The 17,710-nt window shown below is 44.9% G+C and overlaps 2 protein-coding genes across 2 annotated transcripts; both read right to left on the reverse strand.

Annotated features, from left to right (window-relative positions):
* Positions 1-1,110: 1,110 nt before the first annotated feature.
* LOC127327924 (ATP-dependent zinc metalloprotease FTSH 5, mitochondrial) lies at positions 1,111-7,043 on the reverse strand. Its single transcript, XM_051354745.1, has 7 exons — positions 6,890-7,043; positions 5,760-5,838; positions 5,291-5,551; positions 4,359-4,595; positions 4,149-4,273; positions 2,605-3,081; positions 1,111-2,369 (listed from the first exon to the last, which is right to left on the reverse strand). The coding sequence occupies exons 1-7, from the start codon at positions 6,914-6,916 to the stop codon at positions 1,470-1,472; spliced, it is 2,106 nt and encodes a 701-aa protein (XP_051210705.1). The 5' UTR covers positions 6,917-7,043; the 3' UTR covers positions 1,111-1,469.
* A 1,032-nt stretch (positions 7,044-8,075) lies between these two features.
* On the reverse strand, positions 8,076-12,434 carry LOC127327925 (casein kinase 1-like protein 2). Its single transcript, XM_051354746.2, has 14 exons — positions 12,163-12,434; positions 12,017-12,057; positions 11,385-11,454; positions 11,155-11,303; positions 10,914-11,009; positions 10,732-10,802; positions 10,424-10,485; positions 10,206-10,269; positions 10,036-10,120; positions 9,824-9,950; positions 9,598-9,680; positions 9,453-9,507; positions 8,890-9,032; positions 8,076-8,795 (listed from the first exon to the last, which is right to left on the reverse strand). Exons 1-14 carry the CDS (start codon positions 12,236-12,238, stop codon positions 8,469-8,471), a joined length of 1,449 nt encoding a protein of 482 aa, XP_051210706.1. The 5' UTR covers positions 12,239-12,434; the 3' UTR covers positions 8,076-8,468.
* Positions 12,435-17,710: the final 5,276 nt, after the last annotated feature.

A 17,710-nucleotide genomic window follows, 5' to 3' on the forward strand; every position in this document is an offset into this window, starting at 1 on the left:
CCCATGTAGGCCCGAGCACTCCCACTTGGTCCATGGGGCCCCTCGGAAGGTGTGGGCCCCATTGGTGGCCCCTCAGGAACCTTCTAGAACTTTCTCGATACGATACTGGAAAAATCCCCAGCTTTTTTGGAACCCTAAAAATACTTTTCCATATATGAATCATATTCTCCCGACCATTTTGAAGCTCCTCGTGATGCCTAGAACTCTAGAAGACATCCCACATCCGCGCGTAGGGGGGCTGTCGGGGCGCGCCCGCCCTCACCCGCCGCCTTCGATGACCGGGCGTGGCCACTGGCGCCGATAGTGGCCGAGGGGAGGAGCTCAAGCCGAGCCTTTCTAGGGTTAGCAGGGGACCTTCTGAGTCGCCCGTGCGAGGCGACCAGGAGGGATGTCGATGATGTTGCATCCTTAGATTCGATTGCATGTTGAGAAGCTTTTGCTCTAGCTGCCAGTCTTGATATATCTAAAGGTGTGATTGCCTCTGATTGCTTGGACGTCATTAAAAACCTCCCCATATATGCATCGGTTCTCAGAGAAATTTTCCCGCGAAGTGAGAACTTTGTGGAAATCATTTTCACGTATGAAAGAAGAATATGGAATGTCCATGTTTATGATTTAGCTCTTAGCTCTCTAGATTTGATTCAAGGACGCCCCTTGTGGCTTCTACAATCTCCTGACATTTCAATTGTACCTATGATTATTGAGTTATAAAGAGAGTTTTACCCCTAAAAAAGTTAAACACTATTTCGAGAAAACTACACACGATTTTCTGTCAGGTTGAACTAAACCATAGCAACCACAACTCATCACAATTGACTTCCCTTCATGCTTAAACTGCTTCAGGATGTTAATAGCTTCGAAGAAGCCAAGAGCAGCAGAATGCTTAAACTGCTTCAGGATGTTAATAGCAAGAGCGGCAGAATGCTTAAACTGCTTCAGGAAGTTAAGAGCTTGGAAGAAGCCAAGAGCAGCTTCAGGATGTTAATAAGCTTGGAAGAAGCCAAGAGCAGCAGAAGGGAAGTCAATTGTGATGAGGTGTGGTTGTTGCAGAGTTACAATATGCTACCATGTGAAATATCACGGATCGCCACGGGCTGGCAAAACAAGAAATCAAGCTAGAGTACCAGTTGATCTGAACCACGATTTACAATGGCAAATTCTGGTAAAGATGGTATCATTGTAACCATAGCGACAACGGCCATCTAAATTAACCTGTGGAACTTCAATCGCTACGATCGAATAAGAGGACTAATTAATACCGATTACAAACACAGATCAGGGATAGATATCCTGCTGCCATGAATGGATCTTCTTCAGGCTCCCTCTACCAACAGTCAGGATCATGTAAAATGTAGCTAGCTAAAATACTCCACAAGCTATCTGTTCACAGTAGCTAAGCACTTGCATTGTTTGCTGTCCATAAAAAAAGGCATGCTGATGGCTCTTTGCAGATCCACGGCCCGGTGTAGCTAAGAACCGATGCCCGCAACTCCCTTAGCTTGTGCTGCCGCTGCAGCTGCGGCCGCGGCGGCTGCTGCGGCTGGCTTCTGGGGCGAGGCTGGTGTGGCTGGTGTTTTCTGTGGAGCTTCAGCAGCCTGATGCTGAGGAGTATCGCTACTGTTCACCTGCGACAGCAGAGCCTTGATCTGGGCGCCAGTGAGGGTCTCGCGCTCGATGAGGGCGTTGGCGAGCGCGTGGAGCTCCTTGTCGTGGGTCGTGAGGATCCTCTTAGCATTGTTGTAGGCCGTCTCCAGCAGCTCCTTCACCTCCTGCTCGACCAGGGACCTTGTCTCCGTGCTCATGGCCTTACCGTCATCGTCATAGTTATAGGAGACGAGGCCGAGGCGCTTGCTCATGCCGTACTTGGTGACCATGGCCTTGGCCAGCTGGGTCGCCTGGCTCAGGTCAGACCTGGGACCGGAGGTGACCGCATTTTCCCCGAATATGAGCTCCTCAGCCACGCGCCCGCCCATGCAGACGTCCAGCCGCGCTAGCATCTGCTTCCGCGACACGCTGGTCTGGTCTTTGTCTGGCAGCTGCGTGACCATGCCCAGGGCCATCCCCCTTGGGACGATGGTGGCCTTGTGGACTGGGTGAGCACCGTCGGTGCGCATCGCGACAAGGGCGTGCCCTCCCTCGTGATACGCAGTCAGCTTCCTCACCTCATCGGATATCACTGCTGACTTGCGCTCGCTGCCCATCATGATCCTGTCCTTGGCAAACTCAAGGTCATGCATCGACACGGATTTGGCCCCATCCATGGCAGCCTTGAGAGCCGCCACGTTAACCAGGTTTGCAAGGTCTGCACCTGAGAATCCAGGCGTTCCCCTGGCAATGGTCATCAGATCCACATCCTCGGCTTTCAAGACCTGCAGTTCAGGGAGAAATATGGGTGAGTCAGCACTTAGGGTGTCAAGGTGGGATCCCGGTGGGATGTCATTTTGTACTATGTAGTTCAAATTTTGATGTCAAAATTTGTACTAAAAAAGTCAAATTATACTACAAGTGGGACAAAAGTGGGATCCCACTTGACACCCTTAGTCAGCACGGCAGCTTAACTAATGTACGTGGAGAACCAATCAAGCATAACACATGGGGGTTTACCTTTGACATGTGAGTCTCAAGGATCTGCCGACGGCCCTCCACATCAGGATTAGGAACCACGATGTGACGGTCAAAACGCCCAGGCCTAACAAGGGCTTTATCCAGCGACTGAGGGAAGTTTGTTGCTGCGATCACGATGATCCCATCATTCTGCTTGAACCCATCCAGCTCAACAAGCAACTGGTTCAGAGTCATTTTCATATACTGTTGATCTTTTGGGTTTCTGCTCCCCCCAATCGCATCGATTTCGTCCATGAAAATTATGCAAGGAGACCGCTTCTTTGCCGCACTGAATAGATCCCTCACTCTTCTTGCCCCCACACCCACAAACATCTCCTCAAACTCACTGCCGCTGCAGGAGAAGAATGGAACACCAGCTTCCCCAGCGATGGCCCTTGCCAACATGGTTTTCCCTGTGCCAGGTGGGCCGACAAGTAAAACACCTTTTGGAAGCTTGCCACCAAGGCGTGTGAAACGCTGCAAAGAATGAAAGGTGCTTGTTAATAAAAAAATACCAGGGGCATATCAAGTCAAACGAAATGCAGCAACTCTACACACATCTTTAAGATCAAAACTCAATTTTATCAACTCAGCAATGTGCAAGCAGTGCAAAAGTACAATGTCATGATGTATATTTCGTTCAACGTGAGACTTAAACAGCTACAAAGGAAAGTGTAGCAAAGTTTCGACAGAAAGCACGGAGAGCCTTGGAAGTGATTTTTATGATTTATCGAGTTCTCTAGAAGACCAGAATGAATAAAATTATAAATTAGATGAAAGTTCCTTCCGTTTATCTTACACAAATTCATGCTTTGACCAACAATTGGTACAATAATATGCAGTTTACCTTGCACAAAATGGATACCATTAGATTCATATTCAAAAGCATCTCCATATGATTAATATTTTGCAACCACTGACTAGATATTGTATGAGAAATTTACGGTCAAAATATCCCTTATATTTTGGAGCAGAGAGGGTAATAGATAAGTTGATTTGGTGTATACTTAACCATGTTCAAATTTCAGTGCAGCTCAACATATGGTAGCAACCATCGAATGCATTGCTCTCAACTATACACATCTTTAAGATCAAGACTAAATTTATCAACTCAGAGCTACCCAAGTAGTACATAAAGCACAATGTTATGACAAAAGCAATAGTATATTTCATTATAGGTGAGACTTAAGCAAAGTAAAGTGGTTCAACTGTTTTAACCGAGATAGGAGAGCCTTCGGATGCTTTTTGTTTATCAAGTTTCCCTAGAAGACCAGGATGAACAAAATAGATGGAAAAGGTGGTTACTTCTCAGGGCTTAAAGGTCACATCAAATAGAGAGGAAAAAAGGCGTGACATGATTAATTATAGTATGGTAGACCGGTCAATTTGGTATTAACTTAACTGTGTTTTGATTTCAGTACAGCACAACATGTTTATAGTAGCAGTGTCATTTGGGGTAGACATATGTGTTTTCATCATATTACCCAGTTGTTCCATTTTCCTAATCACTGGTGAGCGGAAACAGCTGATTGATAAAACTTCACCTTGGGATCTCGTAGGTAGTGAACTATTTCCTCAAGTTCAGCTTTAGCTTCATCAACCCCCTTGACATCACTGAATTTTGTGTTCGAATCCAAGCTTGGCTGAACCTCTTCATTTAATCCAAGGCCTGAATATAATTAAAAGTTAATACAAATTATTACTGAACCTGATTAAAGATCAGGAGATAGCCATCCTCCATTAAAATGGCAAACCTTTAGTAATTCCTCTATCTTCAATCAGAGCCCCGATGCCAGAGATTACAAGGAAAGTAAGTGCAATGCTGCGGAAGGTACGCCAAAGCTGCTCCTTGAATTGACCTGTTTCTGATGCAACCATGTGAATCGGTGCACCAGCGGTACCAAGAGCACCATCTTTTGTCATACGGCCAACACTCTGAAATGCTGCAATACCACTACGGTTTTCTTCCCCACTTGCTGAATTAGCAATTCCTGCATAGGAAGGTTCATGTGATCATTCATGCACAGAAGATAATAATAATAATAATAATAATAATAATAATAATAATAATAGTTGACATGATGGCAGTGAATGTTAACACTGAAACATGAACTTCAATTAAAAATAAGTAGCAATAATGTGTTACTGGATGAGAGTAAAATATACAGTGCAGAACAGTTGACATGATGACTGCAGATCTGAATGTTAACACTGAAATATGAGAGCAGAAAGTTAAAATTAAAGGTAAAACGGTAGGATTATCTCCAGCACATCAACTGAAGGGATGCACTTGAACAAACCGCAGGTGTTTTAACAAATAAATTAATTGCGGCAAAGTAGTAGAAATATATTAAACGCGGCGTATAGCCAGTGAAACAAGAACTTCATTTGATGAGAAACATGATTTGTTACTGGATGAGAGTAAAATACACATTGCACAGCAGTTAGGACACAAGGAATGCCGAACATGTTGAATGTTGACATCAAAATATGAGAGCAGAAAGTTAAAACTAAAAGTAGCTGTATCATAACGGAAACAAAGTAACAAAATTACTAAAGGTGCAGAGAAATAAAAAAATGACAGGATTAGGTTTAGTGCATTGAATGAAGGGATGCAGTTGAACACAGAGAAGGTGTGTCACACAAATCAATCAATCGCGACGAAATAGTTAGCAGAAACTAGTACCTCTTTGCAACGTCTTAAGCAGCGGGCTCTCATCCAGCCTGTCGAGTGTGACAAGCGCCTTGACGTACTGAGAGAGAGCTGCAGAGTTGTTATGCAACGAGGGCTGGCTCTCGAAGATCTGTACGACTCTTTCTGGATTACTTCTGTAAATCTCTTTAAGGAGAGAAGCATCGCTCGGCGTGTCAAAGTCCCGGAACATGCGGGAGAAACTACCGGCATAGCTGGATCGGTACCTCTCCTGCAACTTCTTAAGAAGACTACCTGTATCAAAAACACACGTAAGCACAGTTCAGAACAAGCACGGCTTCCTTCATAGGGAAGCACTCGAAATAAAAGGCCTGGAAAGCTGGAATACAGCAAGAGTTAGTTAAAAGCCATATTGGGCGTGCTTAATTAGACCAGGCACATATCCACTTATTTAGCCTTGGGAGATAAGGTTTATGCAGGGAGAGAAAGAGAGAAGCAATACCGGTGCCATTGGCAGGAGTTCTGAAAGGAGCTGTAGATGCTAGCTCGTTGTAGATCACGTTGGAGGACCTTCTCCCAGCCTGGAACACGAACAGAAGGTCGATTTTAAATACGCCAATCGAGAGTTCACTTGAGCGGAGCTATTTCAACAGCAGCGACAAATAGCAGAGGCACGATATGCGAAACCGAGCAACAGGAAAAAAAAAAGTGCGTACAATGGTAGAGGGGCGAGGCACGGCCTTGCATTTGCAGGCAGCCTGCGCTAAACTGAGGATAGCGGGTAAACTCCAAAACAACATTTGGTTTCAGATTTCAGCCTTGTTTCCTTCCATTTGGTGGAGCACTGCGTACTCTGCACGGAGGACTGAGTCCTCCGAGGGCACGCAATAGAACAAGAACAAGGCCTCTATTTATTTATTTATTTATTTATTTATTTGTTCTTCGCTTTGACTGGAACAGGGCAATTTAATCTTAGTTGTATTTTTGATTTACCTTACAGAGCTAGTAGAGCAGTAAAATGTAGGTGGAACATAACTAACCCTAGCTATTCCCGTCCCACCAGCTAAGTCCCAGGGCGAAGGCAGGCGTCGTCGTCTCCGAACTGAGACAACGTCTTATGTAAGCTAGGGATAACCGTGCATTTGCAGCCCGAGCTCAACCATAGAAAAGCCGTAACACTATAATATATTCCAGAATTCGGCCTTGTCTAATTCGATGTGGCATAATTGTACAGGGGATTCAACAACAAGAACACAAAGAAAATGATACATAAGAGATTCAGCAGCAAAACAAGAATAACTAACGCCTTAATTTTTTTTTCCTTGGGCTGGAACGGATCGCCATGATTTACAGAGCGTAGCAGTAAGATCTAGGGGTGGGGGAATATTTCCCAGCTCCGGTTCGCGACGGCCTAAACCCTAGCTAGTCCCGTTACGGGAGCGACGGCGCGGCTGTGTCTCACGGCGTCGTGTCTGAGTGAATACGTGGCCGATCTAAGCGAGGGCTACTCCCGGCTCGACGACGGATGGGTCCTCCCGGCGCACCGCCGGCGGACGGGAGGAAGAGGAGGAACCTTGTCAGCTGGGGGAGGGAGGAACGAGTGAGGAACGGAGGCGGGAGGAGAGGGGTCACCTTGGAGAGGGCGAGCCGCCAGGCCATTGGCGCCGGATACGCCGCGGGCGATCCTAGTCGGAGGGCGGGCGGGCGGAGGAGAGAGGCGGAGAGGTCGACGGAAGAAGAAGAAGAAGAGGAGGCAGAGGAGCAGTAGGTTTTTTTTCCGGATGTGGTTAATTTCGTGGCGAGTTCCGGGCCGCGTGGCCCATGGGCCATGGGCTAGGCTCTATCTAGTTCACTTTCTCTGTATCTCTTCTATTTAGTTGATGTGGTTATCTCTCAAAAAAACAAATTTAGTTGATGTGGTTCATCACACTTTCTACTGTACTCAGTAGGTGCAGAAATTCTACTGTACTGTGTAACTCATATCGGTGCAACCATGGTGGGATTCTGCAGAATTTCTAATTGCACACGTCTATGTATGTTGGATGATATTAGCTGCTGTCACAACTCACAAGGGGGATCATTGTAATTTCGTTTGCACTAATTCACAAGACAGTAGCAGGCTTGCCGTTTCTTCACACAAGCAGGCAGTAAAAACTTGACATGTTGCACAGGTAGTGGCAGTATGACACCAGATCAAATTTGCCAATAACCTCTGCTAATTTAATTTTCAGACCTTATTTCTATTATTTTAATATTACTATATGTTAAAATAATATATAAATATTCTAATATATGCATACTATTTTTCATACATGAACTCAAGTTCATATTGTCCGAGCTCGACAAAACATCAAATTCCGTGGTTTGTACATCCAAACAGAAATTAGAATTGGATACACCCTTTGATTCCATTAACAAATTCCAAACACACCCAAACAACGGAATTAAAATTGGAGTCAATTCATTACCATCTTGGATTTGGAATTTCCAGTCTGATTCAATTCACTGCATCCAAACGCCACAGCGTCAGAAGAAAGTCATAATTTCTTACTGTCCAAAAAGAGGATGACGACAACGCAGTGTCGTGCAGGTCGGCAAACTGGCACAGCGCCTCCAGGCAGGCCACAGGCAAAATTCACAACGTTCATTCAGCAAAACATATTTACAGGAGTAGTAGCAACGCCATATCACAATATATGCTCCACACATTCTTCCAGCTCTAGGTTCACAACACAAAATATTTATATATTTACCAAAAGAACACACAGGCACATTTTTCACCTTTGCCAACAAAAAAAAAAAAAATGCTCATCTCACATACTAGAAAAGCCGAAATCATATATTCCCAGGCAGCCATTTTAATTTAACTGAACAAATTCCAAACAAGCACATCAAATCATGGGCATGTGCCAGCCAGCCTGCCTGCTGCACAAATCTCTCCAAAATACAACATCTCATCCGTCCGTCCGTCCAACGGACTAAGTTAACTTGGGACTAAATTAGTGTCGCGAGCGACAATCTTCTTGCATGAGAGGGGGCGCAACCACAACAAAGATCAGAAACTGTACAAATTAAAGGCAACCGCGTGAAACACCGATACGGCCTCTGCTGCAAGCCGGTTATATAGCCGCCAGCAGGCCGAGAACCCACACCCCCACCAGACACACCGCCTCTTATTTCAGCGCCTCCGTCATGGCAAGACCCGGTGCTATTAGTAGTTGTTCCTGTCGTCGCCGTCGAAGTTGAGGCCCTGGATGCCCCTCACCGTCGACTCGTAGTTCTTGGCAGCGTTGGCGCTCGACGACGACAGGTGCCTGCCACCGGAGGACGACCTCCGGTTGTTGTTGTTGGCTGCGTCGGAGGAGTCTGCCTGCTGCGGGCTCCACCGCGGGGCGGACCGCTGGAACGTGCCGCCTGGGCTCGCGTCTGTCGTGCGGCTGCGTGCCTGCTCCGCGTCCGTGCTTGGGTCCCGGCTGCTAGAGACAGCAGGCCGCCTGGAGGACCCGCTTGACCGCCCCATGAATGTCGAGCTGGAGTACTACACACCATTTATTAGAAGGGTCAGGTGTTACAGGCCGATCCTTTCATGTACTCAAAACATATTTTTCTGGCAACAGCAGAAAGAAACTCACGATGGCATCTTTCGAGGTGGACTGGTCATGTCTGATAGGCGACTTCTGCTTGGCTAGGCTGCCGGCATTTATGGCTGGAGGTGGGACCTGGCGCCGCATGGCATCCATGTCTGACCACCCACTCCTCCTCCCCTCTTCCGTGGCTGCATCGATTCAGTGCACGGTTAACCACGTCTAATAGGAGACGTGCATGTAACCAGACAGTCTAAAGGGTTGATTATCATCCATTTTTACGTTTCAGATTATCATTTAAGTGGTTCCACAAATATGATTTACTTAACTCAAAAGACCAAAGGGACAGGTAATAATGAGCCCGACTCCTAAACACCTGTTGTTAGGATCATTTTGTAATGTCAAGCTGGCTGTAACACATGAGCATTTACTAACAATCTTATTCAAACAATAAATCATTTGAACTAATATAGATACCTTTTTATTAGAAATCAAAATATATCAAAGATAGCAAATGATAATCGTATATTGAAAAAACTGCCTCTAATATATTTTAAAGCAAAAAACACTCATCAGATACTCCAGAATCCAACATGAGATAGACAATATACCTGACTGCCGATTTGCCATAGGAGCCATCCCAGAGCTTTGTCCTGCTGCCGCAGCCTAACATGAGAGAAAAGTACCAAAAGGTCAGACATAAACCCCCATATATGCAAGCACTGAGGAAAGGGGGGACAGTTCCAATGCACTGACCATAGCACGCGGTGGAGCACTGGTCATCTGCGACTGTTGGTACTTAAGAATCGTCCAGTCGAAAACATAATCAAACTGAAACCCTGCAAGTAGGAAAACATATATTGCTCTGTTAAAGTTTAATATGGATAGCACTTTGCAGCACTTATGCGTGTAACATCAAAAAATCACTAAATTAAATCTGCAGAAGGTCTTTAAGTTCACAACATGCAAAATGTAAACTGACCCTCTCGAATAAAAAGGTCTCTGAACAATCTCTTCAGATACTGGTAGTCTGGCGTATCTTCAAAGCGCAGCGAGCGACAGTAATGGAAATAAGACGCGAATTCAGTAGGATATCCACGGCAGAGGGCCTATAGTTAAGAGAAAACACAAGTAAGAAAATACTGTGCCAATGGTGGCGAACACAGATTATAGAGAAGAAGAACATGCTATTACCTCGGTTGAAGTAGCGATCTTCCTTTCGCTGATCTTCTCGTACTTCTGTTTCTTGTTCCCAGCTTTTAGACCCTGCCATGGAAGACTGACAGCAACAACGCCATGCGTTAGTACAGAGCATATAGGCAGAGATGCGAGAACATTAAGTGTGGTTATGTTCAACAACCAACCTTCCTCTTAAGAAGTACATCAGCACATATCCAAGAGATTCCATATCATCCCTCCGGCTTTGTTCTATGGAGAAGAAGAACATCAAATTATGATATCTAACCAGACAAATACATGGAGGGTAAGAGAAGTTTACATGGAACAAATAACACTACAGGCCTAGAGACTAGGTACAGCAACCGAATAAAGGAGTACACAGCCAACAGTAGAGTAAACTTACCAATTCCAAGATGTGTGTTTACACTTGCATATCTGGCCGTTCCTGTCAAGTTCTTGTTCTCTCTGTGATTAAATAGACAGCTGTCATTGTTTTATCTTGAATCGTTGTATAACACTACTAATGTATTGTCAACTGATTTATAGTCTATTGGTACAAAATTCAGACATGAACATAAAATGCTTATGCCAGGAACAAAAAATTATGTCACCCAGGGTGGCAACATGTGAAGAGCAGCGGTAACTCAGACAATACTGTGGAATGCATCCAATTCTCTTCAAGTACACCAACAATGGGATAACAGTATTTACCTGTATGGAATGTGCTGGTGTGTCGACGTATCCCTATACTTCTTCGCAAGACCAAAATCTATACAATAAACCTACAGGTGGAAGTAAGTTGTGGATAAGAACACCAAATTTTCTTTCCCGCAAAAAAGAGCACCATGAATGCATCCATCAATAAAGGCAGACCAGTGGAACATAACATTTACCTGATTTGCCCTTTTCCCAAGACCCATGAGAAAATTGTCCGGCTTGATATCTCTATGCAAGAAAGACTTGGAATGAACGAATTCGACACGATTGATCTAACAAAAAGGAAGACGTTAAAAGCCCAAATGATGAAATGGGAGAGATCGAAATAAGGTTGGACCAAAGGCCATGGTTCAACAGCCCTCTGCGGCATTTGATTTTGACCATACAGGAATATAAAGTGTTAATTGTACAGCATACCATTTGATCAGCGAGCATCAAAACAGTTTTCAGTGACAGTTTCCTGTTACAGAAGCTGAAGAGATCCTCAAGGCTTGGCCCCAGTAAGTCCATCACCAAAACGTTGTAATCACCCTCTACACCAAACCACTTGACATTTGGAATTCCAGCTGCAGAAAGGAAGGGGGTGTCAGTCAATTCCTCTTTGAGAAGACAAGAGACTGGACTAAGTAAGATAACATGTGTATTACTTCCTCCTTGAAGTATTCTGTATAGCTTGGACTCGTACAGCAGCTGTGGATGCTTTGTCTTCACATTTTCCTGAACAATACGATGCAGAAACAGCAGGGGTCACATTAGCATCATGTCGGGAAAATAAAACATGCCCGCGACGTAATTGAAAGCTTTCAGTTAACAGATCAAGCAAACGGATTCTAGACTACAAAAAAAAGGCGGTACGTTCGCATTTTGGCCACTGAAAACATGTCACTGAACAACTAAATCAAACCACATTGCAGGGCAGAATGAGAACCGAGACACGAAATCTCGCGGGTGTTTCCTCCGCGGTAGCATGCACACAACACGCACTTCAGCACCCAAAATAACTGCTTCCTAATTGTAATTATTGTTGTTTTGAAATGTAAAACTCGCATCCATACATTACCAATCCACCACGCGGATTAGTTGAATTAATTAACAGGTCAGACAGATTCGAATAACCTAGGAGCTAGAACGGTATTAATCCGAAGCCGAGAAAATCATGAGGATTCCCCCCAAATCTAGCATTCAATTCGACCTCCGCATCCCTCCTACAGTAGATCCCCACATCTGAAGCAATCGAAACCAAATTCACATAAAAATTAACATCGAGGAGGAGACTCACGAGCTTGATCGCAACCTCCTCGTTGGTCTGCACGTTGGTGCCTGCGCAAGACAGAACTTGTTAGAAAAAAAGGAAAATCCGGGAAAAGACGATAGCTTTGGGACGAAGGCGGGATCTGGCGGCGGGCGGGATGGAGGGCAACGAACCGAGGTAGATCTCCCCGAAGGAGCCGCTCCCGAGCTTGCGGCCGACGCGGAACTTGTTGCCGATGCGCGGCTCCATCGCTGCCGCCTGCCTGCGGGCCGGGACCGAAGCTACCGCCCGCCGAGACGAACGCCGGAGCCTCGCATGCGGGGACGGTGCCGGATCGGTGGAATCTGCTGCTCGCGAGCTAGGGCTCGAGTGGATCGGAGTGAGGAATTGGGGATTGTCGCGTCGCGTCGCGTGCACCACCAGCTCGGGCCTCGGGAAGGGGACGCAGGAGGAAATATTGAGAAACCCAGGGTGCCCTCACGGTAAAAGATGGAACGGAACCGGTGAAGTGCCCCTCGTTTTCGTTTCCTTGCCTCCCTCCCCAAGCCAACCTCATCTACATCTTTTTAATTTCTTCCATTTTTAGGTTGTGATGATACATTCCAACCAAAGTTTCGTATTTATATCTCGATTTTTAGTTGCCTATTACCACGATATGCCACATGGTAGGTTTCTAAAAGGAAGACTATACTCCACATAAGAAAATTGGTGAAGTTGCAAAGTCCTTTATCCATCAAAGTAATTCTATGATTAGTAAGTTAATATAAGTTTTTTTATCGTATGTATCGTCGGTTTTTTACCCTCTCGTTTAGGGTTTAGGGATCCGGCGGCGCACAGCCCCGTGAGATCGATCTTGCTTCTGGTTTTTGATTCAACCATAAATTTCTCGTTCTAGTCTGCGCAACTGCGGCAGGCTCCTCTCCCCCACCTCCTGGTACCGTGAAGCGCTGGAACTCCTGAGGATTTTGGTCGTGGCGGCTTGTTTGGCTAGGGTTTGGGGAGATGGCGACATCGGTGGCGGCTTCTTCTTCGAAGGGAGGCGGCTCTGGATGATCTTCTGAAACACCTGGTTCTGCGCGATGATGAGAAGGAGGATGTGACGATTGCGGTCGAGTAGGTGAAGGAGTTCAAGAAAGAGGCGTTGTGGATGGCTGATGTCTACGGGTGCTTCTATTCTTGTAGACAGTGTTGGGCCTCCAAGAGCAGAGGTTTGTAGAACAGCAGCAAGTTTCCCTTAAGTGGATCACCCAAGGTTTATCGAACTCAGGGAGGAAGTTCCTCTCAAGCAACCCTGCAATCACGATACAAGAAGTCTCTTGTGTCCCCAACACACCTAATACACTTGTCAGATGTATAGGTGCACTAGTTCGGCGAAGAGATAGTGAAATACAAGTGGTATGAATGAATATGAGCAGTAGTAACGGCGCCAGAAAAGTGCTTGCTGGCGTGCAGTTGATGGTAGTAATATTGCAAGAAGTAAAGATGCAGTAAAACAGTAAACAAGCGATGATTGCAGTATTTGGAAACAAGGCCTAGGGATCATACTTTCACTAGTGGACACTCTCAACATTGTAATCATAATGGAATATAAATAAGCACTTCACTATGCTATTCCGAATTACTCTCTGGCAAGATAACGAACTCTAATTCATCATGTAGGCAAACCTTAAAGATGTATTCCCAAGTACTAATGAACACCCCACGCTGTCACTTTGAGCATTCATAGGAGGTACTAACACACCACAATTTCATAGAGACATCCAACTCAAATCATAACTCAGTGAATAAGTATTCTGTGAAATATAGCCTAAGAGACCCACACGGTGCACACACTGTCACCTTTACACACGTGGGACAAGGAGTCTCCGGAGATCACATAAGTAAAATCCACTTGAATAGCATAACGACATCTAGATTACAAAGCTAATCATATGGATCTCAATCATGCAAAGCAACTCATGAGATCATTGTATTGAAGTACATGGGAGAGAGATTAACCACATAGCTACGCATGCCCCTTAGCCTCGAGGGAGAACTACTCCCTCCTCATGGGAGACAGCAGCGTTGATGGAGATGGCGGTGGTGTCGATGGAGAAGCCTTCCGGGGGCACTTCCCCGTCCCGGCGGCGTGCCGGAACAGAGACTCCTGTCCCCCAGATCTTGGCTTCGCGATGGCGGCGGCTCTGGAAGGTTTCTCGTACCGTGGCTTTTCCGTATCGAGGTTTTAGGTCGAGGAGGCTTAAATAGGCGAAGAGGCGGAGTCGAGGGCTGACGAGGCGGTGACACAATAAGGGGCGCGGCCCAGGCCCTGGCCGCGCCACCCTGTCATCTGGTGGCCCTGTGGCCCCCCTCTGTTGGCTCTCGGGTGTTCTGGAAGCTTCGTGGAAAAATAGGATGCTGGGCATTGATTTCGTCCGATTCCGAGAATATTTCCTTACTAGGATTTCTGAAACCAAAAACAGCATAAAACAGCAACTGGCCCTTCGGCATCTCGTCAATAGGTTAGTTCCGGAAAATGCATAAAAACGATATAAAGTGTGAACAAAACATGTAGGTATTGTCATAAAACAAGCATGGAACATAAGAAATTATAGATACGTTTGAGACGTATCAAGCATCCCCAAGCTTAGTTCCTACTCGCCCTCGAGTAGGTAAACGATAACAATGATAATTTCTTAAGTGACATGCTACCAACATAATCTTGATCAACATTATTGCAAACCATATGAGATGAATGCAGCGATTCGAAGCAATGATGAAGACAATGAGTAAACAACTGAATCATATAGCAAAGACTTTTCATGAATAGTACTTTCAAGACAAGCATCAATAAGACTTGCATAAGAGTTACTCATAAGCAATAAATTCTTAGTAGAAAGCTTTGAAACAACACAAAGGAAGATATAAGTTTCAACAGTTGCTTTCAACTTCAACATATATATCTCATGGATAATTGTCAACATAAAGCAATATAACAAGTGCAATAGGTAAACATGTGAGAATCAATGCACACAGTTTACACAAGTGTTTGCTTCTAAGATAGAAGGAAGTAGGTAAACTGACTCAACATAAAGTAAAAGAAAGGCCCTTTGCAGAGGGAAGCAGGGATTAAATCATGTGCTAGAGCTTTTCAAGTTTTGAAATCATATAGAGAGCATAAAAATAAAGTTTTGAGAGGTGTTTGTTGTTGTCAACGAATGGTAGCGGCTACTCTAACTACCTTATCAACCAGACTTTCAAGAGCGGCTCCCATGAAGGACGTTATCTCTACCAGCAAGGTAGATCATCCCTCTTCTCTTTTGTTTACACATGTACTTTAGTTTAGTTTTTATTTTTTTATTTTTAAGATGACACTCCTCCCAACCTTTTGCTTTCTCAAGCCATGGTAACCGAATCCTCGGGTGCCTTCCAACATTCACATACCATGGAGGAGTGTCTTATTTGCAAAATTAAGTTGCTTACTGATAGATCAGGGCAAAGCATGTGAAGAGAATTATTAATGCAAGTTAATTAATTGGGGCTGGGAACCCCATTGCCAGCTCTTTTTGCTAAATTATTGGATAAGCGGATATGCCACTAGTCCATTGGTGAAAGTCTGTCCGAAGTAAATGACAAGATCGAAAGATAAAACACCACATACTTCCTCATGAGCTATAAAACATCGACACAAATAAGGGATAATAGCTTTTGAATTGTTTAAAGGTAGCACATGAAGTATTTGCTTGGAATGGCAGAGAAATATCATGTAGTAGGTAGGTATGGTGGACACAAATGGCATAGTTTTTGGCTCAAGGATTTGGATGCACGAGAAGAATTCCTCTCAATACAAGGCTAGGCTAGCAAGGTTGTTTGAAGCAAACTCAAGTATAAAACGGTGCAACAAGACTCACATATGAACATATTGTAAGCATTATAAGACTTTACATCGTCTCCTTGTTGTTCAAACACCTCAACCAGAAAATATCTAGACTTAGAGAGACCAATCATGCAAACCAAATTTTAACAAGCTCTATGTAGTTCTTCATTAATGGGTACAAAGTACATGATGCAAGAGCTTAAACATGATCTATATGAGCACAACAATTGCCAAGTATCAAATTATTCAAGACATTATACCAATTACCACATGCATCATTTTCTGTTTCCAACCATATAACAATGAACGAAGCAGTTTCAACCTTCGCCATGAACATTAAGAGTAAAGCTAAGAACACATGTGTTCATACGCAACAGCGGAGCGTGTCTCTCTCCCACACAAGCATGAATTTATTCAAACAAAACAAAAACAAACAGACGCTCCACGTAAAGCGCATAAGATGTGACCGAATAAAAATATAGTTTCAAGAGAAGAAACCTGATAAGTTGTCGATGAAGAAGGGGATGCCTTGCTTAGATGCTTGGGTCTTGATACGTCTCCGACGTATCGATAATTTCTTATGTTCCATGCCACATTATTGATGATACCTACATGTTTTATGCATACTTTATGTCATTTTTATGCATTTTCTGGAACTAACCTATTGACGAGATGCCGAAGTGCCAGTTCCTGTTTTCTGCTGTTTTTGGTTTCAGAAATCCTAGTAAGGAAATATTCTCGGAATCGGACGAAACCAACGCCCAGCATCCTATTTTCACACGAAGCTTCCAGAACACCCGAGAGAGGTCAGAGGGGGCCACAGGGCCACCAGACGTGTGCCCGGCGCGGCCAGAGGGGGGGCCGCGCCGCCCTGGTGTGTGGGCCCCCCAGAAGTCCACCGACCTTGCCCTTCCGCCTATTTAAAGCCTCCGTCGCGAAAACCCTGACACGATCGACGAAACCCGCAAAAACCTTCCAGAGCCGCCGCCATCGCGAAGCCAAGATCTGGGGGACAGGAGTCTCTGTTCCGGCACGCCGCCGGGACGGGGAAGTGCCCCCGGAAGGCTTCTCCATCGACACCACCGCCATCTTCATCAACGCTGCTGTCTCCCATGAGGAGGGAGTAGTTCTCCATCGAGGCTCGGGGCTGTACCGGTAGCTATGTGGTTCATCTCTCTCCTATGTACTTCAATACAATAATCTCATGAGCTGCTTTACATGATTGAGATTCATATGATGATGCTTGTAATCTAGATGTCGTTATGCTAGTCAAGTGAATTTTACTTATGTGATCTCCGGAGACTCCTTGTCCCACGTGTGTAAAGGTGACAGTGTGTGCACCGCGTGGGTCTCTTAGGCTATATTTCACAGAATACTTATTCACTGTTATGAATGGCATAGTGAAGTGCTTATTTATATCTCTTTATGATTGCAATGTGTTTTGTATCACAATTTATCTGTGTGCTACTCTAGTGATGTTATTAAAGTAGTTTATTCCTCCTGCACGGTGTAATGGTGACAGTGTGTGCATCCGTGTTAGTACTTGGCATAGGCTATGATTGTGATTGATACGTCTCCGACGTATCGATAATTTCTTGTGTTCCATGCCACATTATTGATGATATCTACATGTTTTATGCACACTTTATGTCATATTCGTGCATTTTCTGGAACTAACCTATTAACAAGATGCCGAAGTGCCGATTCTTTGTTTTCTGCTTTTGGTTTCCAGAAATCCTAGTAAAGAAATATTCTCGGAATTGGACGAAATCAACGCCCAGGGTCCTATTTTGCCACGAAGCTTCCAGAAGACCGAAGAGGAGACGAAGTGGGGCCACGAGGTGGCCAAACCATAGGGCGGCGCG

This window comes from Lolium perenne, chromosome 1, assembly GCF_019359855.2.
Source record: "Lolium perenne isolate Kyuss_39 chromosome 1, Kyuss_2.0, whole genome shotgun sequence".
In the NCBI taxonomy this organism is placed as follows: Eukaryota; Viridiplantae; Streptophyta; class Magnoliopsida; order Poales; family Poaceae; genus Lolium; species Lolium perenne.